A 26731-nucleotide genomic window follows, 5' to 3' on the forward strand; every position below is an offset into this window, starting at 1 on the left:
TGGTGATGATCACGAAATTGTGCTTAGCTAAGCAACAAAATCCAGGTGGTTATCTGTCTTTTAAAAAAAAATTTTATTTATTTATGGCTGCCTTTGGTCTTCGTTCCTGCACGCGGGCTTTCTCAAGTTGCCGCGAGCGGGGGCTACTCTTCATTGCAGTGCGTGGGCTTCTCACTGCGGTGGCTTCTCTTGTTGCGGAGCACAGCCTCTAGGTGCACAGGCTTCAGTAGTTGTGGCTCACGGGCTCTAGAGCACAGGCTCAGTAGTTGTGGGGCACGGGCTTGGTTGCTCCGTGGCATGTGGGATCTTCCCGGACCGGGGCTCGAACCCGTGTCGCCTGCAATGGCAGGCGGATTCTTAACCACTGCGCCAGCAGGGAAGTCCTTATCTGTCTTTATTCATACTTTATAACCCGTCTATTCCCAAAAGTGATCAGAGGCCGCTCACAGTGTTGAAACGCATTTAAAAGAGAAGGTGAAAGGCATCAGCTGCCGTATTGTGTTGACCACTTATAGCAATGCCATTCAGAATGATTCCCTCCTAAGCATTTCCAGGATCTGATGTCTTTTCAATTTCGCCTCTGAAAAATAACCTTGGATTAAATGCAGAGTTGTACAGTTTCTCAAAGCATAGCCAAAGCTAGTCTCCTGATGATTATAAAATGTAATTAAAACAAAGTGCATCTTAAAAAGGATTTCACAGGGGCATGCCTCGTCAGTCTTGTCTTTGCCACTAAGTTCTGGGAGTTCTCCGTATGTCATTCCCTACCTGGTGGGATTTGAATGAAATCATCCAGGATCATCTTATATCTAGACTTTCTAATTTTTAGATTCTAAACTCTATAGTGGTAATGCACTGGGTTAATTCACTTCTGTGGGGAACTGATTCTGATATTCTTTATGCCAGAATAACACTCAATACTGTAGAGTCCATGAGGGCAACAAGGTGGTCATTTGTTTATTCAGTAACACGGGTACTTCCATGGGTCAGGCCCTGGTGGGGTGCCGAGCAAACCGAGATGATTGAAGGCCCTCAAAAATGTTCTGCAATCTGCTTGGGGAGACTGACTCACAGACGTAAAATAACGGGCTGGTGTTTCATGATCCTGCATTGTGTGCCCCTTGGACATTTGAAACAATGCAAGTAACAATCTAAAATGGCCAGAAAGGGACAGAGGAAGGAGGGAGGGAGTGCTTTTCAGCCCTGGAACGGAAACTCTGATGGTTAGCTGGATGATACAGTGAAGGGAGAGCTGTATATTTTCCAGGTTTCTTTTTTTTTTCTTTTTTTCTTCATCATCATTTCAGATAGAAATGTTTAAGGGAAACAGCAGGGAAGGGCTGCCAGGAACATAGCAATTTGGTTTACCGAGATCATTATATTTAGTACTTTAATGTCTAGCTTTTGAGGTGGGGGTGAGGGGTGTTGAATTTAAGAAAAAGTAAACAGTTGTTCTTAATTATACCATACCACGGGACTTGGTGTGCTAGCTTCAAACAAAAATAATGCAGCCTTTTCACCATTACAGTAACATCAGTGATTAAACAGAATCGATCGTCTGAGTGGTTATGACTGGGAGTTATTACAGTTAAATAATGCTAAGCCTTTGAGATGAGCAGTAAACTCCAAATGGAATTCATGGCTAATAATATCAGCGAGGCAGTCTGTTGTGTAATGTCGTATTTATCACCTCCTTAGGAAGACAAATTATCTTTCCTGTTGGTATAATGTATTACATTTTTGAAATTCATATATCACCTGATGAATTTTATACAATACTGACAAAATAAAATGTTCCTGGGATTCGACACGTTGAAAAACATTGTCTCCTTAAACAAATGAACTTGCATAAATTATTTAAGAACGCCTAACTGAGGTCTTTTCCTTTTGGCTTTCACTGTCAAGGCCCTCAGTTGCAGTTGGTAGATCATCCCCAATACCTGAGGTCTATATTTCTCTTCTTTAAAAAAAATTCTTGTAGTTTAAATCTATTTGGGTAGGTTGGATGTGAAAGGGTTTAAATTGTAAGCTGTGTGATAAGGACTACCGTTTTGCCCTGAGAACTGGTCAAGAGGGGACCTGTCCTGGGTGCTGGTTTCAAGAGGGCTTCACTCTGGCTCTCCTCCAGCTGTGCCTCTCGCCACCAGGGACAGGTCCGAAGTGCCAAGGGGCTGTGCCTCTGTCCCCTTCTAGAACACAGTTTGTATCCCCGACTCATGAAATGTCCTGTCCAAACTGATTAGTGACCATTTCCAGGGCCCGTGGGGGTCTCCTCAGTTTATCATCCCACAGCCTGATGGATGATGGAAGATTCTGCCCCCACTCGGGGGGCTGCTGGTGGTGGGGGTGGGGGTGTGAGCAGAGAAAAGGGGGTGCCAACATGTTTTTGCATGGAACTTCACAGAGTCTGTGAATTTTGAATTGGAGCGTGGCTTTCCAGGTGGGTAAGAGGTATATTTACAAGTTAGGAGGACAGAATACTTGGTTTAACAGTTTGTAGCCTGATTTCCAGCTTTAAATGATATGTGGATGGACCTGCATTTGTACTCTTGTCTCACAATGTAGAAATGAGCTTGAGGAACTGTATTATAATTTTAAAAAAATACGGATAGTGAGTACTCATTATGTTTGGAAGAATAATGGCAAATATTATATTGTGTCAAACGAGCTCTTTTTAGAGTAAAAAACTTTCAAATGCATTACAGAACTGAAAATAATCAGTTGAAATGTCAAAATCCTACCTTAGTTCCCTTCCTCCATTTGTATAGCATGTGGGATCTTCCGGGACCAGGGCTCGAACCCGTGTCCCCTGCATTGGCAGGTGGATTCTTAACCACTGCGCCACCAGGGAAGTCCCCTGCATTGCTTTCTGAAGCATTCACTCTTAGAGCCTAGCGGCCCGTGGGAGCCTTAAACTGACACTCGCCCCTCATACAAGTGCGTGCCCTAGATAACAGCCTGCAGAGACACAAGCAAAGGGAAGTTCCTGATATGACTTTCCCAGCAGCCCTTGTGATTAGCAGTCTCCCTGCCTCCCAGGGCTGGCCCCCTTGTGTGCCTCTTAGAGAAGACTCCTGTGGAGCTCACCACAACCTTGCTCTTTTCGGTTTGAATTGGTCCATCTGGCCTTACTCAGGAACCCCAAAGCACTCTACCCGAGGACCCTAAGAGAGGCACACACCCCAGTGCGGCCCCTCGAGGTGGGCTGTGTACTTGCTTTTGCGGTCTTTTGTTGAACCGGGATCACCCTCCGGCACACTGTGCTCTGCCTCACAATTGTTAACAGAGTCATAACAGCCTGCCACAGCAGGGGCCGCTGAGACTGGCCCCAGCCCCCTGGTCAGCGCCATGCCATACTGGTTGTTAAATATTTTGAATGTCATCCTTGGTTTCAATACCTAAGTTTAATGTTGAGTTTTGTTAGTTCTTGAGTTTACCTTACTATTGATACATTGTAAAGAGATTCAGTGGTTTCTCTAAACCAGTGGTTCTCAAAACATTGTCCTCCGACCAATGGTATTAGCATCGCCTGGGAACTTCTTAGAAATGGAGATTTCCAACCATCCTAGACCTACTGGATCAGACACCCTAGGGACAGAGCCCAGCAGTCTGCATTTTAACCAGCCCTCTAGAAGATTCTGGTGCCTGACCATTCACATTTGAGAATTGCTTCTCTTATATGCCTCTTGCCTTCATAAACATCTGAGTAAGCCTTCCTTGAGCAGTTGGCTGTAATTAATCAAAGACGTTCAAACTTCTATAGGTTAGTAGTCTAACTGAGGGGTCAGAGTGGGTCTGATCAATTTGAGGATGTAGTATGTAAGCACTAGTTGGATGAATAGTTATTACATTTTAATAGAAGTGTTATGCAGTAGAGTGCTTTGGAAAAAATCTCATGGGTTTTGTAGCTGTTAATCATTTTTTAATTTTCTATATTTTATGATGTTTTGACATCGTGACTCCTTTCAGACCCAGGGAGGGACTGCCCCTCCAAGGGTTAGCTAAGTCCTGAACATAGTGAATGACTTGCCTTCTACCATGCCTCTGAAATGCAAACCAACCAATCCCAAGTTCATGCCCCCACCTGCCTCCTTTTATCAGGCTTGTGCAGTATCCAGGACACTGTCCCCCTACCCATATCACCCCAGGGCCGGGTACTGGACAACTAGAGCCCACTCCTATAGACCAGAGCCTGCTGAAATTATTCCAGTTCTAAACCTGCTCAGTTGCTTTCCCTGCCTCTCCCATTTCTTCCCTTGAAAACCACAATAAAGGCTTTTGCTCAGACTTTCCCCTCACCCCTTCTGCCGTCTGACCAACCCTGGTGCTTCCTCTTGCAGCCCTCTGTGTCATGGCATGCCACTTCCTCTTGAAAACTGTGAGTAACACTCTTCTTTTGAAGCCTGTCTCCGTGTCCGTCATCTTACCGTACGTGTTTAGAAAAAATCCCGGGTACCTCTCAAAACAGGAGCCAGATAGATTTGAGTTCCAGCTGAGCCCTGTCATTTACCCATCAGGTGACCCTGGGAATATTACTTATCTTCTGCCAGCTTCAGTGTCCTTATCTTTAAAACCCATGAAAAGATTCCTATGTCATAGAACTGCCGTAAGGACTGATGATAATATGCATAAAAGGAGGGCATACTGAAGAAATAGTAGCTGTATGGTCCAGGAGGTGAGAAAATCAGGGAATAAAAGTCCCCTTTAGGCTTGGAAGTAAACGAGTACAATTCATGGATAGATATCTTTCAAATTTATATATCTTTCCTAATGTTCAGTTACTAGCAGCAGGAAATCCGGAGATATTTTATGTATTGCTATTTTTTGTTCCCCAACTCAAAAAAAAATTTTTCCCCCATATTAAGTTATGGCTGCTGTTCCTGTTAAGGAAATAAAACGTGATAATTAATCTTTTTAACAAGAGAATTAGAGGAAGCATAGTTTATCATCGCTTTTCCTCAGCTCAAGTGTCTTTTTGATATGTTATACCTACCTTTGCTAATTACCTGAGATAGATAAACACATTTATCAAGAAACATGGCACAGAGAAAAGAGGTTGGAATTTGAAACCTCTCAGGCCTTAAAACAAATACCTGCTATGTGACCTTGGGCAAATCACTTACTAGCTCCAAACTTGAGTTTCCTCATCTGCAAAAGGACACAGAACACCTAGCTAAGAAAGATGTTTAAAAAGATCAGATATAATGTAAGTAATGAGTCCCTTTAGTGCAAGGCCTGGGACTTGAACCTTCCCTAATCTGATGGACCTGCCAACGAATAACAGAGCCCTGCCACAGCTCCCAGCTCTGAGTTTTCAGCATTTAGCTTCTCTCTCCCTCTTTTCCCTTCACTCCCTCCCTCCTCCTTCCAAGGGATGGATGAGTACATTTTTCGGGATTTGAATCATTTCCTTCCTTCTCACTGAAATTGTGGCCCACATGGGATTTTACTGCCAGAAACAGAAGACCCCCAAACATCCAAGTAATGACCAGATGCACTCATGTCTCACATAGACTCGTTTTCAGTTGTCCTCCTGGCCACTGGAGTTGGGCTGAGATTGCAGGAATCACTTATCTCTGGATAAATAATCTCACCTGTGAGTCCTGCAGGAGGAGGCGTAAATGCCCAGGCAAGTCCCCTCTTGGGGTGGGGCTTGGCCTATCTGGAAGCGTTCCTTTTATTCCTCAAGCTGTCCATTCTTCTTGGTCCTCCTTCTGGAAGTCTTCCCAACAAGTCTACCACCCAGAGATTTCTATTTCTTTGGACATTTACTGACCTTTAGTGTTCTGTAACTAAGTTGCCAAGGCTTTTGGATGTTTTCCTGCCCAAGCCCAGTTTCCCGGTCTGGAGTCTCTGGCATGGCTTCTTCATCTTCCCTCACAGGCCTTGCACAGGACCATGCGCCTGAGTAAAGCTCAAGCAACTTCTGTTGATTCATTCATTGATTTCAGTTAAGGCTCCTGATAGCCCTGGAGCTTCTTAATTGAAACGGGTGGGTGCAGACCAGACTATTAACAGACTTACCTGCATAGTGACTTTTCATTTAACTCATTTTTACAGCTATTGAGAAATTATAAAAGTTTTTTGACACTGCCCACCCCTTTTTATACCAGAACAATGACTTTTCACTTCAAAACACACTAAGTAATATGCTGTAGTTTCAGTAGCACAGTTTCAGGTAAAGACACATCGACCAATTTCCTTGACGCAACAGCTTGTATTTAGAGAATATCAAATGGAACGATTTTGAGAAGCAGGTCAAGTGTGGATGACCATTTTGCTTTGTGTATGTGTGCCGTGTGGGTGGTCTGAAGAGGCAGCATCTTTTGTTGCTCATTAGTCCAGCGATTGGTAAACTTTTCTGCAAAGGGCCAGAGAGTAAATATTCTAAGCTTCACATAATATCTGTGTCACAAAACTACTCAACTTCGACTTTGTAGCATGAAAGCAATCATAGATGATACATTAACAAATGGGCATGGCTTTGTTCCAATAAAACTTTATTTACAAAAACAGGCAGTGGGCCACGTGCCCTAGTTTGCAGATCCCTGCTTTTGTCTCTTGTGAGCACTCATTCATTTTCTGTGCTTTGAACTTCTTTACTTTGCTCTAAAGGGTTTTTTCTGTATCACAACTTTATTTTTAAGTGCAGTTTGAGGGCAAAATAATCGTCATCTCTGAAAAGGTTGAAAAAATCGTGCAGAAAATGGCACAGAATGAGGAATGCACTTGATGGTGAATGATTCACATGCACCCTTTCTTCTACCAATCCCCACCCACTCTCAAGTCTTCCTCAGTCCTTTGGTGAGTAAAACAAACCTTCATTACATTAGGTGAACATACTGTATTTATTTTTGACATTTTGAAATAGACTTATTTTCATTGTTCAGTTAATACATTTTTCTTTCTGCATTTGCATATCTTTGTTTGGGATGGAATGCATCCTAATTTTCCTGTTACAACTAATGGAAGTATTTTTTGGTTTAATGGCTTTTCACTTAGCAGTTGAGTGCTCAGGAATGAATTCACGAGGTTAAGTGATGGATCGGTGTGCTTCAGGGTAAGTCCTAACTGCCCTCGTCTCTAGGGAAACTGCCAGTCCAAGGTTTCCAGCCGGCAACCCACGATCACCACTGCATGTCAGTCTGGACCTGGAAAGGTGTGAGGAGATTTGAAGAAGGAAGGAAAGAGGGAAGAAGTGGGTCCTGGTATCATGCTACGTGGATGTCCTCTCCCCTGTGCACAGGGTATGGCAGTGATCCCCCTCTCGCTATCTTTCCATTTCCTGCTTTTCCTGTGTCACCTGAGGCCAGTCCTTGGGCCTCAGTTTTCTTAGGGGCAAAACAGAGATAAAAATACCTTTGCTAGCAAGTATATAGGTTTACCATGAGGTTAAAATGGGATATGAAAGTGCTATACCTGTGTGAAGTATCATTATCATCTGAGCATTTAGAAGGAATTAGGAGGCTGAAAGACCCTCAGACACTAGCATCTGAGGTTCCTGAAGTTGCTTTTTTTTTAAGAGTAAGTGGCTGAGGCTAACTTGTGTAATTTTCATTGCTCCTCCTTCTCCCTTCACTGTTGTGGGCCATGAACTGTGGATGATGGGCTGCAGCACTGAACTTGATGGATGTGATTCCTGACCTCATGGAGCTCACAGTCTAAGAAGTAGTATGGAGTCAAGTCCAAAAACTCTTGGGAGGATCCCATCCTAGAAGCCAAAGGCCTGCTAGGATGTGTTATTGGAACAACAATAACAACATCCACAGCTAATGAGCACAAAATGTCTACAACATACCATGATGTCATAATTTGGACAAAGGCTTACTCTTTCTGGTTTGAGGGCAACATGAAATGAGCAGAAAGTAAGGTAGGATGTGGTACAGGACTTTGAGTGTGAGCCCATGCTATATTGGACTCCTCCGTGTCTGGCGAGCCCTGCTGTGATGCCTCCCACGGCCAAAGGCAGAAGTTTTGCATGAGAAAAGCGCTCTCCTGGTTTCTAGATGTAGCTGAATTCCCCAGCTCCACTCCCACTGTCCTGTGACCTCCAGCAAAACAAAAACAGGTAGGTGGTAATTGTGCTGTGAATTAATGACATCTATATCACTGGATCATACAATCGATATCATTTTAATAACACTGAAATATCAGATGCCCTGCCCCGTGAAGAAAGCAGATTTTTATAATTTAAATTGTTAGTATCAATATAATCCAAGAAATCAAAGACCCAGTCATTCATCAGTCTTTCCAGTGAGACGGATCACCTCTGAATTCATCCTGGGGAATCTGCTGAGACTGGGGCTTGATGAAAACACAAAAATGTACTAACCAACGGTGGGGCTGGAGGACACAATACACGGGTGCACTTTTCATCAAAACATGCACAGGGAAAAACCCTTTTGCCATATCTTTTGTGCTGGCTGATAAGCTTAATTCGAACACTTCCTCGCCTTTTGTACAATTCTTAGCACCACGGAAAGGAAGTGCTTTTCCTTCTTTCTTAAAAAAAGTTCCAGTCCAAACCATCAGCCTCTGTAGGTTGTCTTAATTGCTACTTTGCACTGCACTGGGCTATGACTCTGATTTTTGGCACATGCTGTCATACACAAACTTCCTAAAATAAAATGCTCCAGGATATCCCAGGAACTCTTAGAAGGCTTTAAAAAGGGACTCGCACACTGAAAGAATATCTTTGATGAAGCCAATTCAGGCGAGCAGAATAATTATTGCCAAAGAAGCATGTGATTCTTTGAGATCTTGAAGTGGGTCGGAAGAATCCTTGCCACCTAACTTATCACGGTTTGGGGGAGTTTGACAAGAATCCAGTTTTGATAAAGACAATAGTTTTTTCCTCCCCAAGTGACTATACATTGAAATAGCTAAAACATCTGTTCAGTAACATAGTAAAACACGTACACTCGGAGCGCCTGAGAGAAGAGCCTGCCAAACGATCGGTTGAGAGGGGGAGCTCCCTCTTGCTGGGGGGAGAGCACCAAGATAAAGCAACCACTGTTTGTTTTGTCTGGTCAGGGGGAAAGCCAAGGCAACCAATATTTTTGGGTTTCTTTTATTTCATTTGTGAAGAAGTATTTGAGAAAGGGTGGCGAGAGGACATATCCTGACGGGCTTTTTTTTAACCTGTCCATTAGTAGAAGAGCATGAGAACCTTGGATGTCAACGCCTAACAGGCTCTTGAGACCAGCCACCAAACCACAAAAAGCGACTTTCTTCTTGCCTGGCCCTTACATCTCTCCCAATGGATGCGGAGACAGGGAGCGGCGTGGAGAGTGGGAAGGCGGCCAACAGAGGCACTCGAATCGCCCTGGCCGTGTTCGTTGGTGGCACCCTGGTGCTGGGCACGGTCCTCTTTCTAGGTAAGTGGAACTGGGCTAGTGCAGTGGTTTCCTTGTGCTGTATTCTGGCAAACCTGGTCGGGATGCAGGTAGAGGGCTGTTTGCTTGTGTTCGTAGGTGGTGCATCCTTAGTTTCTATTAAATATGCAAATGAAAGGAAGCTTTTTCTTTAGGAGGGTAAATAAATAAAAACTCCCAAGTACCAAATGCATAGTCCAGAATGTGAAGTGGGTATTAAGTGGATTCGAGTGGCTAGAGGATTTGGTTGCATCCGGCAAACATTTTTTATGCATTACATGTAGCAAAATGAGTGTTTATGAATTCATAGTCAGATACTTTGATTTATTTTGTGAGGAAAGACTTTACATTGTGATCAAACCATGCTGGAATTTCTTTCCATTTGATTTTTGTCAGTGTTTGCCTGAATGAATCGTGAAATTTAACTCACAAAGTACAAATCAGTCTTTAAAAATGCACCGTTAATGATATTCTTCAATTCCTTTCTAATCCAGTGACTCTGGTGGAATAAAAGATTTAACTCTGCCTTTCTCTTAGGTTTAAAAACTAATGTGAAGGAAAACAGAGGTTTTCCTCCTAAGATTTGAAAGGTATTGTGATTCATTGATTTTAATGACTTTTGGTGAGAATGATGTACCCAGAGAGTACATATGATGTTAAAAGCATATTCTTATGAGACAGAATGAAATAGAAAGGGGAGAGGAATGTTCTAAAATTTTAGGCATTTTGAATCACTGACTCTTCGCCTTTGTATTTTTCTCATACGGCCCATACTGTTTCATTAGCTTGAAAGTTATGTAGGACCAAGCCCTATATTTAGGAGAGTCTAGGTGCGGTTTGAAATGTAGCAAGCCTGGGAACATACCTTGGCATATGCAGGATGCAGGAGGCCATGTTTATCTTGGCAGGGGAAAACCAGTCATTAAACTTTAAAAGAGTTAGGGTTGTGTGGTTGAAAACTCTGCTAAAATGAGCAAACCATCTTTCCATGTTTTCTGTGGCTGAAGATTTAGGAAATTAGATGGGTTTATTGCTTTCTGGTACAGCTGAACCTCCTACTCCTGCAACTGAAATTGAGGCTCTCGAAAACTGGTGTGAGATTTCTTGGCACTTGGGGTTTAGGCAAGTGTCCTATCCTGAAATTCATAACTGGAGGAAAAATGATACGGGCAGGTCAAGGGAGTATGTGCTATGTGGGAAGTGACGACAAAGTTAGACTATTTGTGTTTTGCAAACACTCCCAAACTTAAAAATCCAAATGATTACTGTTTATGTAAAAATATGTGCTCTTTTTAATGACGTTACTGCTGCTTGAAGCTTTTTTGAAATTCCTCTCTTATGATTACATTCTGAGGCTGTAGCATATTATCAGAATGTTCTTGATGGCAGCAAATCTTTTTTTTTTTTTTTTTTGGGCCACACCGATCTTAGTTCCCTGACCAAGGATCGAACACAGGCCCTCTGCTGTGGAGTCCTAACCAGTAGGCCACTGGGGAATTCCAAATCTTTGTTCCTTGAGAGAAGATGATTCTTTGGGATCAGCTCTGAAGTTTTTAGAGCACAGTAAAATTCATCAAGCCAGGCGATGCTATTATGCGTAAGGAGGCTTGCCTAAGATAGAAAAAATAACTTTCCAGTGTGCCCAATAACTTGGCTCTCTCTCACTTAGAATCTTTAGAGAAGCTGTAATGGTGTTAGAGAATAAGCGTGTGGCCTCCCTCAGCCTTTGCTACTCAAAGCGTGGTCTGTGGACCAGCAGCGTTAGCATCACTTGGGAGCCTGAACTCCACCCCAGACCTACTGATTCAGAATCTGCATTTTCACAGGATCCCCAGGTGATTCATTTGCAAATTGAAGTTTGAGAAGTATTGCTTCAGGTGACCATGTCCTTTTGGATGAATACATTCAGAGACATTTGCTTTTAAATAAATGCACACTCTCAAATGAAAAAGTAAATGATATTTTTGTCAAATGTCTCTGCACTCTTTCTGACTCCCTTCCTTCCCTCCTCCCCTTTTCACTGCCTAGTTCCACAGGCTCTGCCACCCACCTCCACCCTGCACCTAGCAAAGTCCTTGTCTGAAAATCTCCTGGGACCTGCCAGACAGTGCTCTTTATGACAGTATTCTGGTTAAGGTCCTCTTGTCTTCAAGGCATCTTCCGGGTAAACTTTGTGGTATATTTTTTTGCCTATACAAGTTCAGTCACATGTCTGCAATTTCTGGCATTCCTCCTTCCCTCTTATTTGTATTTTAGGCTCTGGGGTAATCTCTTTTTTAAAACCTTAGTCCTTATACAATAAGAGTGATAGCCACTGGCCTTGGGGTGGTTTCAGAGAACTTAGAGCCCTAGGATTTAAGGCCTTATATGCCTATACCCAGTTTATTTTATTGTATTTCACTTTTTTCTTTTAGATTTATTTTTTATTCAGGTAACATTGGTTTATAACATTATATAGATTTGATGGGTACAATATTTTCAGCTTTCTGGGCCATGCTGTCTCTGTTGTGGCTACCCCACTATGTTGTAGCACAAAAGCCACCATAAACAATATGTACACAAATGGGCATGGCTGTATTCCAGTACAGCTTGATTTCTGGACATTGAAATTTATATTTCGTATCATTTTCACATGCCATGAAATACTCTTCTTATGATTTTTTCCAACCATTAAAAAATGTAAAAAACATTCTTAGCTCACAGACCATTCAGAAAGAGGCAGTGGACTGGACTTGGCCCACAGGCCATAGTTTGCTGACCCCCTCTTTATGCTCATGCGGATGATGTCACGGCATTCTGAAGTCATTTCTGCTGCTTATAGACTAATCTAACATAGGAGGGAGGAGATGTGGGAACATATGTATATGTATAACTGATTCACTTTGTTGTAAAGCAGAAACTAACACACCATTGTAAAGCAATTATACTCCAATAAAGATGTTAAAAAAAATAATAAATAAAAAATAAAGTGAGAAACCAAAGTGCTCTTTAAGTTTTTTAAAAAGCCCCTAACCAGCAAAAAGTAACATTTTCATTTTTTATGTTAGAAATATTTTTTTGTTGTCTCTGTTTTATTCACTTAAACCTTCACATTGTCTGGGCTTGTTGACCCTTCTTTATTTACAGGGTCTTAAGATAACCCCCCCCCCCCACCATGGAAATGATGCTCTTCCTTCAGAGATTGGGTTTGTCTGCGTCCTAATTAATTTAACTTAAACTTTTCTTTTACTCATCATCAGGTCAAGATATTTGATTTTAGTTTTGCTTCCTTAGAGGTTTTCGGTCAATAATTATTTTCCATGAAAGAAATAACTCCTTAAAACTTTAAAAAATGAGATATAATTTACATATAACATTATTATATTGGTTTCAGGTGTACAACATAATGATTCAATAGTTGTATATATTGCAAAATGATCACCATGATCAGTCTAGTTAACATCTATCACCTCACAGTTATGTATTTTTTTCTTGTGCTGAGAACTTTTAAGATCTACTCTCTTATCAACTTCGAAATATACAACGGAGTATTACTAACCATAGTCACCAGGCGGTATGTTACATCCCCATGACCTATTTACTTTACAACTGGAAGTTTGTATCTTGAAAGGAATGTCTAACTATTTTATTATCTTTTTTCTAAAATAAAATAAGGCTAGTATCAAGAAGGTATTGTCCAGCATCATAAAATATTATTATTTACAATAAAGTTTGTTTTTCCACTGTAAAAAAAAGACACATGCTCCTTAAAGAACATTTGGTAACCATATAGAAGTAGACTGAAGGGAAAATTTACTCCATGGTTCTACCACCAAGGCATACTGAAATATTCCATACTAATCTTTATGTTCCACATATATGTTTTTACCTTTTTTTGCTTTCTAAAGAAATCAAAATATAACTTTACGACAAGATACTTCTTTTCTTAAAAATAGGCCTGAGATGTTTGTTTCATAGACAGTTTTCTTGAATCTCTAATGTAACACAGGTAGAAAGACTGTTTGGAGGATGAATGTGGGTTAATAAATAATTCAAGTTGCCACACTGGTAAGTGATGTACAGGTCTTCCATCTCTAGCAGAAATATAGATACCGCCATACTTTCTGATCCTGTTTCTCTATTGAGGGTGCTATGAAAGGCCTTGTCCCCCCTTTACCCACCACCATCCATCTCCCTATGGCCACATTTCCAAATGATTCCTTATTTCTGCCCACAGAGTACAGCAATAATGAATTCTCCACAATTTCCTTGGCTACCACAAATATTTTCGAAGTCTAAACTCACATCTGCTAATGCCTAGGTGCTACCTGAAGTTTACAAAGAGGGCACCCTTCTATACTTCTGCAGAAATCCATTTAGATGAAGTTACCAGCCAGATGGGGGAAATTAAGCCATTGGTGAAAAGCTACTTCTGTCTTACAGGGTTTTTGTTTGGTTTTGTTTTGGTGGAAGTAGTTGGAAGCTTGGTCCACCAAGTTGCATCTGTCTGGTAGATGCATCTGTCTGGCTGGGCCCGGTGGGAGGAGGGTGTGTGGGGTACAGAGCAGGCAGATAATGACTCTATTGATAGATGATTGAGTTATATACGATATATTTTTACTCTTCCCCCTTTTATGGGCCGTGTCTGTATGGGTGGTTTAGATAAGACGCAGAACTTCATTTTTTTTTTTTAATTTTTATTTATTTTGTTTTTGTTTTTTCTTTTTTGCGGTATGCGGACCTCTCACTGTTGTGGCCTCTCCCGTTGCGGAGCACAGGCTCCGGACGCGCAGGCCCAGCCGCCATGGCTCACGGGCCCAGCCGCTCCGCGGCACGTGGGATCTTCCCGGACCGGGGCACGAACCCGCGTCCCCTGCATCGGCAGGCGGACTCTCAACCACTGCGCCACCAGGGAAGCTCAAGACGCAGAACTTTAAATGCTACCTATGCTAGCTTTTTCCTTCCACTCTGGATTTGGTCCAAATGACACAGTCTATAAGTTTCAATTTTCCCATCACTAAAATGGGAATGTAGTTGTAAACAAAAAATGAAATTATGAGACTTAAACCACAGATAATCAGAGATAGAAGAGACTTTAGAGATCATTTAACCCAGTGGTTCTCAAACTTGACCCTGCATCAGAATCACCGGGAGGCCTTGTTAAAATGCAGATGGCTGTGCCCCGCCCACAGAGTTTCTGAGTCAGAAGGTCTGGGTGGGGCTCAGTCATTTGCATTTCTAATTAGCTCCCAGGTGATGCTGCTGTGCTGCCCCTGCCCTGGGGACCCCACTCTAAGAAGCACTGGTCTAGTTGTGCCCGCTTGTCTTATGTTCAAGAGAACCAAGTTTGAGAGCAACCAAGAGTCTCACCAAGGTTACTTAGCTAGTGGCCAGAGTCTGGTTCTGTGACACTGAGCCAAGTGGACTTTTGAATTCGGTGTCAACACAGGGAAGGATGAACTGACAGCAAATATCTCGCATATGTGCCGACAGTGGGTTACTTGGTGGTGGTCTGCTGCAAGCCAGTCATTTCTTTATTTTGGTCTGTTTTTTCAGTGAGTCAAGGTTTCTTAAGCCTCCAAGCTAAGCCGGAGTACTGCCTGAAGCCAGAATGCATCGAAGCTGGTAAGTCAGTTTTCCATCCTGTGTCAAGTTATGATTATGGTACCTTGGTGAGTGGAAGAGAAAACAGGCGGTATTTTTAGTATTTTGTTTGCTTGAGGTTTACCAGGTATGAAATGCAATTCTGATGAAATTTCAAGTTTTCTTTCAAGACTTGGTGTGAAGTTGTGGAACGTAGGTTTCCTGTTTTCTTTTTCCTTGCAATGAAAGAGCTGTGCAGTATTCCAAATCATTATAAGGAAATCGGGAAGGGGTGTAGAAGGCTGAATGGCCTCTCTTAAGACCTGGAGACCTTGACCTTCGTATCTCCTTAGCTGGATATAGATTCCCATTTATCTCAAGTAGTCTTTCTGTATCTTCTGGTCAGTGGGTCTGGCCTGTCTGCGTCTAAGCAGGGACCCTCTGTAAACCGATACTTCCACTGTCACCTGGAATCTCTTTGGGTCCTTCTATTTCATGTTACAAGTCAAATTTTTCTTGGTGACAGGCTGTGTATCAGTGGGTACCCCAAAGTGAAGACGAGCCGTTAAAGTTGCCTCAGTTTTGCAACATCTATCAGTTTTGCCCTCCATAAACCAGTGTTAGGGCCTAGAGTTGCAGGACCTGGATCCCAGCCCCACACTCCCATTTTTAAGTGGCCAGGGACACTAGTGAGTGTTTTCCAAGGGGAAAGTGTTGGGATAAGTTAAGCACATGGTCCTTTCACTCTCCTCTTGGCCTTAAGAGAAGAGATTAATGAATTATTGCACCAAATATTTATTGCACCCCAGGCACTGAGTTAGGTTCTAGGAATATAGCAGTGAGGCCGAATGACCAGGTAAGGGAAGAAAGACAACAAACACCCAAGGCAATTAATGGACAAGAAAAATATCAGCTGGTGGTCATGTTATGCAGAAAATTTTTTAAAATAGAATAATGTGGTGGCAAGTGACAGGATGGCTAGATTGCAAAGTCTGAGGAAATGACATTGAAGGGGCCCTTTTAATAATGAGAAGGGAGTGCTGTGTGAAGATGGAGGAAAGGGCTTTCCAGGTGGGGGGAACAGCTGGGGCAAAGGTCCCGTAGAGGAAAGAGCTTGGGGGACTTGAGGAATGGGAAGAGCCTCTGGGTAAGGGGCAGGATGCAGGCGATCAGGGTCAGTGGGGAACCCAGGTGCCAGCAAGTTTGAGGTTTTCCTAAGTGTGCTCAGAAGCCTCTGGAGGGATTTAAGAGAGAGACAGGATCTTTTTAGCCTTCAGAAAGATCTCTCTGTGGAGAGCTTGGCTCCGGGGAGCCTTTGGGGGCGGATGAGACACTGCAGGGAGCAAGAATGGAAGAAGGTCGCTCAGGCACGTGGTTGTTTCGGCAAGCCAGGTGAGAGGTGATGCTGTCTTGAATTCAAGATATGGGAAGGGAGGCAAGAGGGTTTAGGAGATAGAGAGCTTGCTAAAGGATTTGGATGTGGGCTGCAAGAAAATTCAGAGACTCAAAGAGATACTTACATTTTTGCCGGTGGTTGGGTGGTGACATCTATTGAGATGGAAAAGACTTAGGTGAAAGGGCTTTTAAACTCTGAGGCCTTATACAAAGGTACTAGGTTAGACAGTTGTGTTATGAGAGTTCTTTTTTCTAAATTTATTTTTTTATTGAAGTGTAGTTGAATTACAATGTTGTGTTAATTACTGCTGTACAGCAAAGTGACTCAGTTATACATATATATATACATTCTTTTTCATAGTCTTTTCTATTATGGTTTATCACAGAATATTGAATATAGCTCTCTGTGCTATATAGTACGACCTTGTTGTCCATCCATTCCGTATGTACCAGTTTGCATCTGCTAATCCCAAACTTGCATTCCTACCCTCTCCCACCCTCCTACCCATTGGCAACCACCAGTCTATTCTATGAGAGTTCTTTTTTTTAAAAAATATTTATTTATTTATTTGGTTGTGCTGGGTCTTTAGTTGCAGCAGGTGGGCTGCTTAGTTGCAGCATGCATGTGGGATCTAGTTCCCTGACCACAGATCGAACCTGGGCCCCCTGCATTGGGAGCGCGGGATCTTAACCACTGCGCCACCAGGGAAGTCCCTTGTCCCATTCTTAAGTGATCAACATATATATATATATATATATATATATATATTTTTTTTTTTAAACCGGACGATATGTTAAGTGACTTACATGTGCCATCTTATAAAAATCTTCATAAGAACCCCCTGAAGTTTGTGCTATCACCCGGCCCCAATTGCACATGAGGAAACGTAGGCTTCTAGGAGCTAAATAACTTGCTCCGGGTCACATCCTGAGTTACCAGCAGGGCTGGGCTTCAAGTTCATGTGTGGCTCCTCTCCATCTGTGCCTGTGTGCCAGAGGCCATGCCAGGAAACTCTCTTGGACCCTGGTCCTGTCTTGCTCTTTTTTCATAACATTAGACCTACTGGAGTCTAGGGACTAGACAACTGTTTCAGCTTTTTGATCTCGTCTTAGAAAGGATGAGAAAGATGTGGGAATTCCCAGGTCCTTTCCTGCTCCCAGCGGAGCAGCTGACCTAGGGATTTCTCCAGTGGAGCAAGGGTGACCTGGAGTCGGGTGGGGCACCAGGCGGGACTATAAGAGGACAGGTTCTAGACTTGACGTCACCTTGTGCTTCGTCTGTGGAACAGTTTTTGCAGATGTGTGAAATTAAAAATTTTGAACTCAAACTCAAATTGAGGGCTTAACCAAAAAAACAAAACAAAAAAAAACTCAAATTGAAACCCTAAGTCACCTTTTCGTACGGAGGGCCACTTATTTCAAGAGTTTTGTCTCTTTATTACGAATCATAATAATGCAAAAGTAAAGCTTGAAGAATGACATTGATTATGTCGCCTCCTGCCAGCTAGTGTTTTCCCTTGCTGCCCTCTTTTTAGTTTTCATCTTGGCGACTGGCTTTCTAATATTGAAAAAGATACTTCTGCTGTTTCTGCAGCAAAATGCTCACCAGGGTTACAGTCCTTTTCACTGTAACGTGGGCGCCGCTGTGCGGTGCGTGGGCGCCGCTGTGCGGTGCGTGGGCGCCGCTGTGCGGTGCGTGGGCGCCGCTGTGCGGTGCGTGCTGGCAGGATGAAGTTCGAAAGAGCGACGTTCTGGAGTTTTTGCGAGCAGGTGCCAGTCTTTTCCGAGATGGCTTCTCTCCTTGACTTTCCTTTTCTCCTCTTCTCTATTTCCATCTATCCTAATTCCTCTTTCAGAATAAGAGGTGGAGGAAGAATACAAAGAAACGAGGAAACAAGGAAAGGGCGTGCTATTGATAGTGGATAAGGCCAGAGAGGTTGATGAGAGTGAGGCATGATCTGTCTGGCCAAGTACAGGCCATGTGATCTGGGCTAAATACATAAACCATCCTAAGCTCAGTTTCACCATCTGTAAAGTGGGAATAAGAGCTTTTATTTATCATACTGGTTGTGAGACTAGAAGAAAATAATGTTGGTGGTAGTACTAGTAATCCAGGTCCACAGTGCCATATCCTTTACCCTGTACCCAGAGAGCGTTGTAATGCTCAGTTGGCAAGACTGGACCTGAGCTCAGTTCCTGTGATGGCAAAACTGGATCTTAACTCGTGTGAGGCTGTTTTAGACTTTGTTCATCCCACTTAAGAGAATATGCATTTATTCCCTATAGAATTATTAATGTGCTTGCTGCAGGAGTGCTGCTCCAGACATTGCTGGAGGTATTATATAATCTGTGGTTTAGGCGTTGCATTACTTTTCTAGAATCTATGAGCTCTGAAACATCTGGCCTCAAGAGTTTCGAGTAAGTGTTTGTGGAATCGTAATAGCAAATTTGTATGTATGGTTGCCAGATTTAGCTACATGCATTCATTCAGGATGCTCAGTTAAATTTGAATTGCAGATATACGACAATTTTTTTTTTGGTATGAGTATGTCCCGTGCAATATTTGGTAGTACTTACGCTATAAGAGTAGTCATTTATCTGGAATGCAAATTTCACTAGGCATTGTGTATTTTATCTGGCAGCTGTATTTAATTGGCGATGTGCCTGACACTGTTCTAAGCACTTTACACATATTTACTCATTTAATTCTCATGACAAGCCTATGTGGTGCTATTATTATCCCATTTTACAGATGAGGAAACTAAGATACAGAGAGGCTAAGTAACCTGCCTAAGGTTACATAGTTATTGCATGGGGTTGTTGGCATTCAAAACCAGGTGGTCTGGCTCCAGAGTCTGTGATGAGGCTATACTGCCTGAAAAGGGCTTAGCATAGTTCCTGGCACAGAGGAAATGCTCAATATTAGTGATTTTATTGTTACCCCCTCCCCACCCCAGCCCTGATTAAACTTAAAAAGTCAGGCTGGTGTAAGGAGTGGTGTCTCCACTTCTACTAGATAAACACTAGCTGGAGACTGAATAACAATTTACCTTATATGCAATGACTTGAGGGACTACAAAGCTTGGCTTTTCACAGATTTCCTTCATTATCATATTTCTTTTATTAAAACAAGACTCTCTGGTTTTTCTCCATGGAGCTGAGTAGGGGGAGAGGAGTTTTGGTGTCTTGACAGCTATGGTCCCTTGCAATTTGAAGTCAGAGTTCCCTTGCAGAAAGTGCAGCCCTGTGCCCAGCTGTGAATTGTGAATGCTGAATTGAGAGGCTGAAGCTGGAGTTTTTCCACGTAGTGGGCTCAGTCCCAAATTCAGTGTGAGTGATGTATTCCCCCACTTTATACCAGGGCTGAGGTCAGAGCTGATCTTGCAGTTTAGGTACCTGCAAGAATACTGAGGAGATGGGATACATTTGAGGGTTGGGGGCAGGGGGAGGCTTGGGAAGGTGGCCAGAAAACAACGCGCTTATGAGAATAAAAATGTGTGTGAGGGTTCCTCTGTGTGACTCTAAATATTGTGTGGGACTGAAACTTGTATGATCCATGTTCCTGAGGTGTCCCATAGTAGATTCATTCTGTGGCTGTACAACCAGAATAACCACAAATATAAACTAAAATGAAGATTTTGTGTGTCCTAGCAAATTTGCATGTTAAATATTAATGATAAAATAGTTGCAGTAAGCAAAATTGTAATTGGAGACAACCTAATTAATTCTGAAAGATGAAAATATTAAGTTAATTTAAAATTTATCAACCTTAGATTCTAAACCAATTTTTTTCTTTTTGGATGTGGAAGGATTGAGCATGATGGGGATTTTGAAGTTATACAGAGATTAGGTTGTTTGTATATTATTAACTTCATCAAAGACAAAAAGCTGTTTGAAATTTTCATAGAAAGTCTCGGCTAGAGAAATATGTAGCCTTACTTTTAAACCTGGAGGAATCACACACATAACCAAACTGTAATATGCACATCTAAATTTATGCAGATTATATTTTTTTGGCAAATCATTCAAGTTTAGCTGAAAACTCATTGAGTCTTCATTACTTCCAACATAAATGTGTTCTGGCATTAATTAATTATGAAAATCACCCAGGATGTCGTCTTTCCAAGGTCATTAAAATATTGGCCGCCTTTTTAAAAAAAAAATCATTTGGTGCATATCTTTATGCTAGAGTGGTAGCCAGCAGTTGGAAGGGAGTTGGAGTTCAATATTAGGAATTTTGGGACCTTCTCATTTTGTAATGAAAGACTTTTTTTTTTAAAGCTCATGGATACATATTTAAGTACGAGCAAACTTCCTACCGATTGACTATCTTCCATATATAATCGAGTGTGGCCTTAAGAAAGAGGAAAAGATGGCAGATCAGTCTGTCGTGTCTTTCTGTTAACTCATACAAATACCCAGTTCTGCCCCTAGACTTGGGCAAGAGGGGCCCCTGCCCTGGGCCCCTCATTTAGAATGTTACACTTTGCTCTGCTCTGGCTATGCCTCTCCCCTCCTCAACCCAGAATTCCCTACAAGATGGCCCCAAGCCTCCTTTTAGGGCCTGTTTGGGTCTCTTCCAGGGCTTCATTCCTCTGAGAGCTGCCCTGAATGTCAGGGGGGCTCAAGGATCCATACCTGGCCCTCCAGGTCTTTATAAAGGTATATTGTAAATAGATATTGTCAACATTAAGGTCTCACATGTGGCCTTCTGTTTCAGTTAGCCTTTGTTGTGGAACAAACCACCCCAACCTTAAAGGCCTGAAACAAGAGTGATTTAATATTTCTTATGATGCCTTGGGTTTGGTGGGGTTCCTCTGCTGAGACTGCCTAGGCTCATTCATACAGCTGCATTCAGCTGGAGGGTCGCCTGGCCTGGAAGGTCCATGATGGTTTCAGTCACACGTCTGGCGGTTGGTGGTGGCTTGGTTCTTCTTCACGTGGCCTTACCTCCTCCAGGAGATTCTTCAAAGGGCAGTCTCAGGGCTCCAAAGGGATTTAAAGTGGAAGGTGAAAGGCCTCTTAAGGCCTAGTTTTGAAACTCAGGAAAAGTTACTCTGCCACTTTCTGTTGGTCAAAGCAAGTCACAAGGCCAGCCCAGATTCATGGCAGGGGAAATAGATCCTGGCGGCAAGAGTGGCAAAGTCACCTTGCAGAAGGATGAAAGGAATGGAAGGAAATGTCACACGTGTCCTGGCAAACAATTTACCTTATACTCCATTTGTATTCCTGTTCCAGGTCCCACAGATGTTAGGGGTGCTCCTGCAAAAACCAGTAACAATAATATGACTAAACTTTTATCCGCTCACTCTGAATGTAATAGTTTAATATAGTGAAGTTGATTCAGGGTGTCATTTGAGGGGAAATGTAAAAGCCAAGGCTTGGGAACTGGTTGATATGAAATCATTGTTTAATTTGGAAGAGACCAGTACACAATGTTCAGTGCTTATCATTAATCCTATGATTTTCTTTTTAAATAGCTGCTTCCATCTTGAGTAAAGTAAATCTGTCTGTGGACCCTTGTGATAATTTCTTCCGGTTTGCTTGTGATGGCTGGATAAACAGTAATCCAATTCCTGAAGATATGCCAAGCTATGGGATTTATCCTTGGCTGAGACATAACGTCGACCTCAAGTTGAAGGGTAAGTTTCTACTGGGGTTTGGTGATGCGCTTTACAGAGAGCAGTATTTGACAAGGAAAACGTAGTTTTGGATTTGAGGCATGACTGCTCACTCTTTAACTATACTAAATTCACTTCCAAGATTTTTTAAAGTGGAAGATTGAAAGGAAAGTTGTGGAATTTTAATCTTTCAGATCTCAGTGCAAGCCTAGTGTAGCTCATTTTGTTCACATTTGATAATAGTAAGTTCTGCTGCTGAAGGATAAATAGCATTTGATTGCAGTTTGGGAGCAAAGGAATAGTTAATGAAAATCATGTCATATTGGTATACTTATTCATCTGTTATGTTCAGAGCAAACTTCATCACTTGCTCACTGTGTCCTGGATTTTCATGGTTTACAAAATGTACTTAACACTTCATTGTCTTTTGACATCACTTTTGAGAACTCTGGATGACCTTGTGTTTGTCATGTTGTTCCTGTTAACTTCTAAGTTGGCTCTGGGGAGACTGTTCTTTCCCCATGGCCTCTCAAGCAATGACAAGCTCACACACACATACTCACATATGCGTGCATGCACACATACTCTTCAAAAGTTGGAAATATCTTTTGCTAGAGGATCTTGTGCTCACAATTGGTCTAATTTCTATGCTGAGTTATTGGAGAAAACCACTTCAGAACGCAAGTAGGGAGATTTCAAGGCCAGGTAAGGTGAGTGTTTTGAGAAGGCAAAAATAGTATATTTTCTTTTCGCTTTCTTATATAACTGAGCTATGCCATATACCTTGCATTCAGTAACACACCTAAAAGAATTTCTGAAAATTTTTGAGAACCATCATTTTTCTATCTTCTCCATATCCTTTTCCCCAAGATTTTAAGAATTAAGTTCATTAATTTTAATGAAAATTAAATACATATCAACTTATATATATACGTTACAACATCTGAAACCATTGGCAAAATAATTCGATACCTATTGTCACTGTAAGGAAAAATGTGCTTAAATTTCACAACTAGATATAAATCATATGGATTTACATTTTCTACTAGAAGGCTGAAACTTAGTCTTCATAAGTTATAAATGAGAATTTGCAAGAATGTCAGAGTTTTCCCATAACCCAACAGGTGAGATTCCTGTTCTGTGGAACTGTAAATAGGACCTTGAAGAATGAATTTACTGAGACTTATTTTCCTGTAGGATATTAACTCGTGTCGGTCCTTTACCTACCATTCTTGCCTGTTTCCTGTTTCCCTTCTCTGGCTTCTTTTCTTCCTAGACAGAGAGATGTGTGCATGTGTGCACATGTACACACACACAATTGGAGAAATATCACTGAGGGATAAGAAAGAGTCAGTATTTCCAGATACATTATCCTTTTATATTAGTTATAGCCCAAAGATTCCTACCTTCAGGGCATGAAGCAGTTATAATAATTTAAAGAATTTCTGGGAATGTCTTGTTGTAAAAACTAAAATCAGTATCGATGGGCTTTGTTTGAGGAGGTCATGGTATATGGGCTAAAATTCACAGAAGTAAGAGTAAATTGTTCAGAGCAGCAGAAGTTTTTTTTTTTTCTACTTTGAAAAATGAAAAAATTTTATTTCCAAGCTCAGTCGTGAAAGTAAAAAGGAGCAAAAATAACATGCAAAAAGTAAAAAGAAAGTCACGCATAAATCCACCCCTAGAAATAACTGCTAATAAAGCAATTGGGTATATATCTTTCCAGGTGTTTTTGTCCATGTGTGGGTACCTATGCATAATCTCATATGCACAGCCATATATTTTAAAAAATAAAAAATAGCTGATATTACGCATGTTGCTCTGTCACCTGCTGTAACACATAATGTATTCCTCATAGACATGGATTATGTCAGTAGATATCTTTCCTTATTATAAATAACACTATAATAATACCTAAGTTTACACATCTTTATGGCCTTATCTAAATGTATCCTTAGGATAAATTCCCAGATATGAAATTGTTGTGCTGAAAGAGTATTCACCGTTTCCTTTTTGTTGCATATAGCAGAATCACCTTTTAGAAAGTTATTTTTAGGTCTTCATATATTTTCTTGCTGTTTTAAATGGTTACTTTTCACAATCACCTGGTTTTTTTTGTGGTATAAAGTAGGGGTCAGCAAACTGTGGCCCGTGGTCCAAATCCAGCCCACTGCCTGTTTTTGTAAATAAAGTTTTTTTGAAAGACAGCCACATCCATTCATTTATGCAGTATCAACGGCTGCTTTTGCACCACGAAGGCAGAGTTGAGTAGTTGCATATAGAGACCATATGACCCATAAAGCCCATATAACCTGCAAAGCCTAAAATATTTACTCTCTGACCTTAATGGAAAAAGTTTGCCAACTCCTGATGCCTGTTGTAAAGCTTTGATATATCTATATTGGATCTAGGTAGAACTGTTTTATTAATTGATAGCTATTTGGTGGGTTTTTGGGGTTTTTTGATAGGTAATCATAAAATTAAGAAATCATTATAATTTTTGTCTCTCCTTTTCCTTTTACTATATTGACTAGATTCTCAGAATAATGTTGAATTATAGCAATGATAATGGGTATAATTTTCTTTTTTTTAAAAAATAAATTTATTTTATTTATTTATTTTTGGCTGCATTGGGTCTTCATTGCTGTGAGCGGGCTTTCTCTAGTTGCAGTCAGTGGGGGCTACTCTTTGTTTCGGTGCGCGGACTTCTCATTTCAGTGGCTTCTCTTGTTGCGGAGCGTGGGCTCTAGGCGCGCAGGCTTCAGTAGCTGTGGCACATGGGCTCAATAGTTGTGGCTCGCGGGCTGTAGAGCACAGGCTCAGTAGTTGTGGCGCACGGGCTTAGTTGCTCCGCAGCACGTGGGATCTTCCCGGATGAGGGCTCGAACCCGTGTCCCCTGCATTGGCAGGCGGACTCTTAACCACTGTGCCACCAGGGAAGCCGGGTATAATTTTCTTATTCCTAACTTGGGTGGTAATGCCTCTAGCATTCCCCCCAATATATTTTTTTCTTTTTTTCTAACATTTTTTATTGTGTTCTGTTATTCCTAGTTTGCAAAAAGGTATTGCTCAAGAAAAGTCTCTTCACTGTTTATCAAGAGACTCACATGGAGTATCTCTTTTAACTTCTCTAGATTTTCTCATGCTAAATTAACCTTATAATCTTGAAATAAATCCTGCTTATGAATGGTTTATTATTATAAGACATTGCTTAGGAATTGAATAAGCTAGTATTTTGTTATATTTGTGTCTGTATTTATGACTGATATTGGTCCATGGATTTTTGTGTGCTAGGTTTGTTAAATTCTGTTATCAAGATTGTGCTGGCCTTGTGAAACAAAATGGGAGGCTCCCCATATATTTCTACGCTCTGGGAAAGACACAGACAAATAAATCTCAAGTTATTTTGTGACAAGCACTGTAAAGGATGAGTTAAAAAATCAGTCATAGGGCTCTTGCTACAAGTGCCAAGAAGGAGAGCAAATGGTGGAGTAGGGTCTCTTTTTAAATTAGTATCATCTTGTTCCAGATGTATGTGCTTGAAATATAAAATAGGTATTCTTTAAACTTTTAAATTTTGAGGTAATTCAGACTTAAAAGTTGAAGGAATAGCACAAAGAACTCCCATATACCCTTTACCCAGATTTCCTGATTGTTACTGTTTTGCTGTACTGTATTGGCTTTATCATACTATTCTTTCATTCTCTCTGTCTATAAATGTGTAGATTAGAAATATGTAAATGTATAGATGATACTGATACACAGATTTATAGATATATATCTTTCTGAACTCTGCAAGTATGTTGCAGATAATTAGGTATTCTTAAAGTGTATAAATAGAGCTTTTCAAATATCAGAGGTGCTGATAATCTTATTTTTTAAACACTAGACATTTATGTATTTATTTAGCATGCAAGTTGTTTATTTTGGGAAGTGATCCCAGGAAATAGAGGTGGGGGACTGGGAGGAGTGAAAGATGGAAGGGAGGAAAAGTGAATCCAAGAATTAAACACTAGTCTTTAAATTCTATCTGTATGTCTTTTTTTTTTTTTTTTTTTTTTTTGCGGTACGTGGGCCTCTTAACTGCTGTGGCCTCTCCCGTTGCGGAGCACAGGCTCCGGACGCGCAGGCCCAGGGGCCACGGCTCACGGGCCCAGCCGCTCCGCGGCATGTGGGATCTTCCCGGACCGGGGCACGAACCCACGTCCCGTGCATCGGCAGGCGGACGCGCAACCACTGCGCCACCAGGGAAGCCCTATCTGTATGTCTTTATTCTATATCTATCTATATATGTGTGTATCTCTCAGTCTGTCTATTTATCTATCTAACCATCCAGGTGATACAAGCTCATTGTAGATCAGCTGTAAATGACTAATGAGGAGAAAGATACTTCAGATCCCAATACCTGGTGATAACTTTTTTACTGCAAATATACATATAAAATTATATATCTCAAAGGGGATCATATATTCTATTTTTATAATCTGTCATTTTTACTTGACACGTTAACGTGTTTTCAGGTCAATCAAAATAGATCTGTACCATCATTTGCCATGACTACTTTGTGTGGATATACTACAGTTTGTTTCATCAATTCATGTGTTGCCATTTAGGTGGTTTCCAAATTTTTTCCTCATTGTAAGCCACTCAGAGCCTGAGTTTTGATGCCACAGAGTTGGATTTGAATCCTGGTTCCCTTTCATTTCTCCTCTGTATCACTTTGGGTCAATTACTTAGCTTACCTAGCTCAGCTTTTTTATCTTTCAAATGGAGATAAGA

The 26731-nt window shown here is 41.4% G+C and overlaps 1 protein-coding gene across 1 annotated transcript in view; it reads left to right on the top strand.

The window, feature by feature from the left end:
• Positions 1 to 9050: 9050 nt before the first annotated feature.
• Positions 9051 to 26731, top strand: part of PHEX (phosphate regulating endopeptidase X-linked) — a 195435-nt gene continuing 177754 nt past the window's right edge. The window contains exons 1-3 of the mRNA XM_007126588.1: positions 9051 to 9377; positions 14910 to 14978; positions 21812 to 21973. Coding sequence (XP_007126650.1) covers positions 9260 to 9377; positions 14910 to 14978; positions 21812 to 21973 — 349 coding nt within the window. The 5' untranslated portion in view covers positions 9051 to 9259. The remainder of the gene's footprint in view (positions 9378 to 14909; positions 14979 to 21811; positions 21974 to 26731) is intronic.

This window comes from Physeter macrocephalus, chromosome 21, assembly GCF_002837175.3.
Source record: "Physeter macrocephalus isolate SW-GA chromosome 21, ASM283717v5, whole genome shotgun sequence".
Classification (NCBI taxonomy): Eukaryota; Metazoa; Chordata; class Mammalia; order Artiodactyla; family Physeteridae; genus Physeter; species Physeter macrocephalus.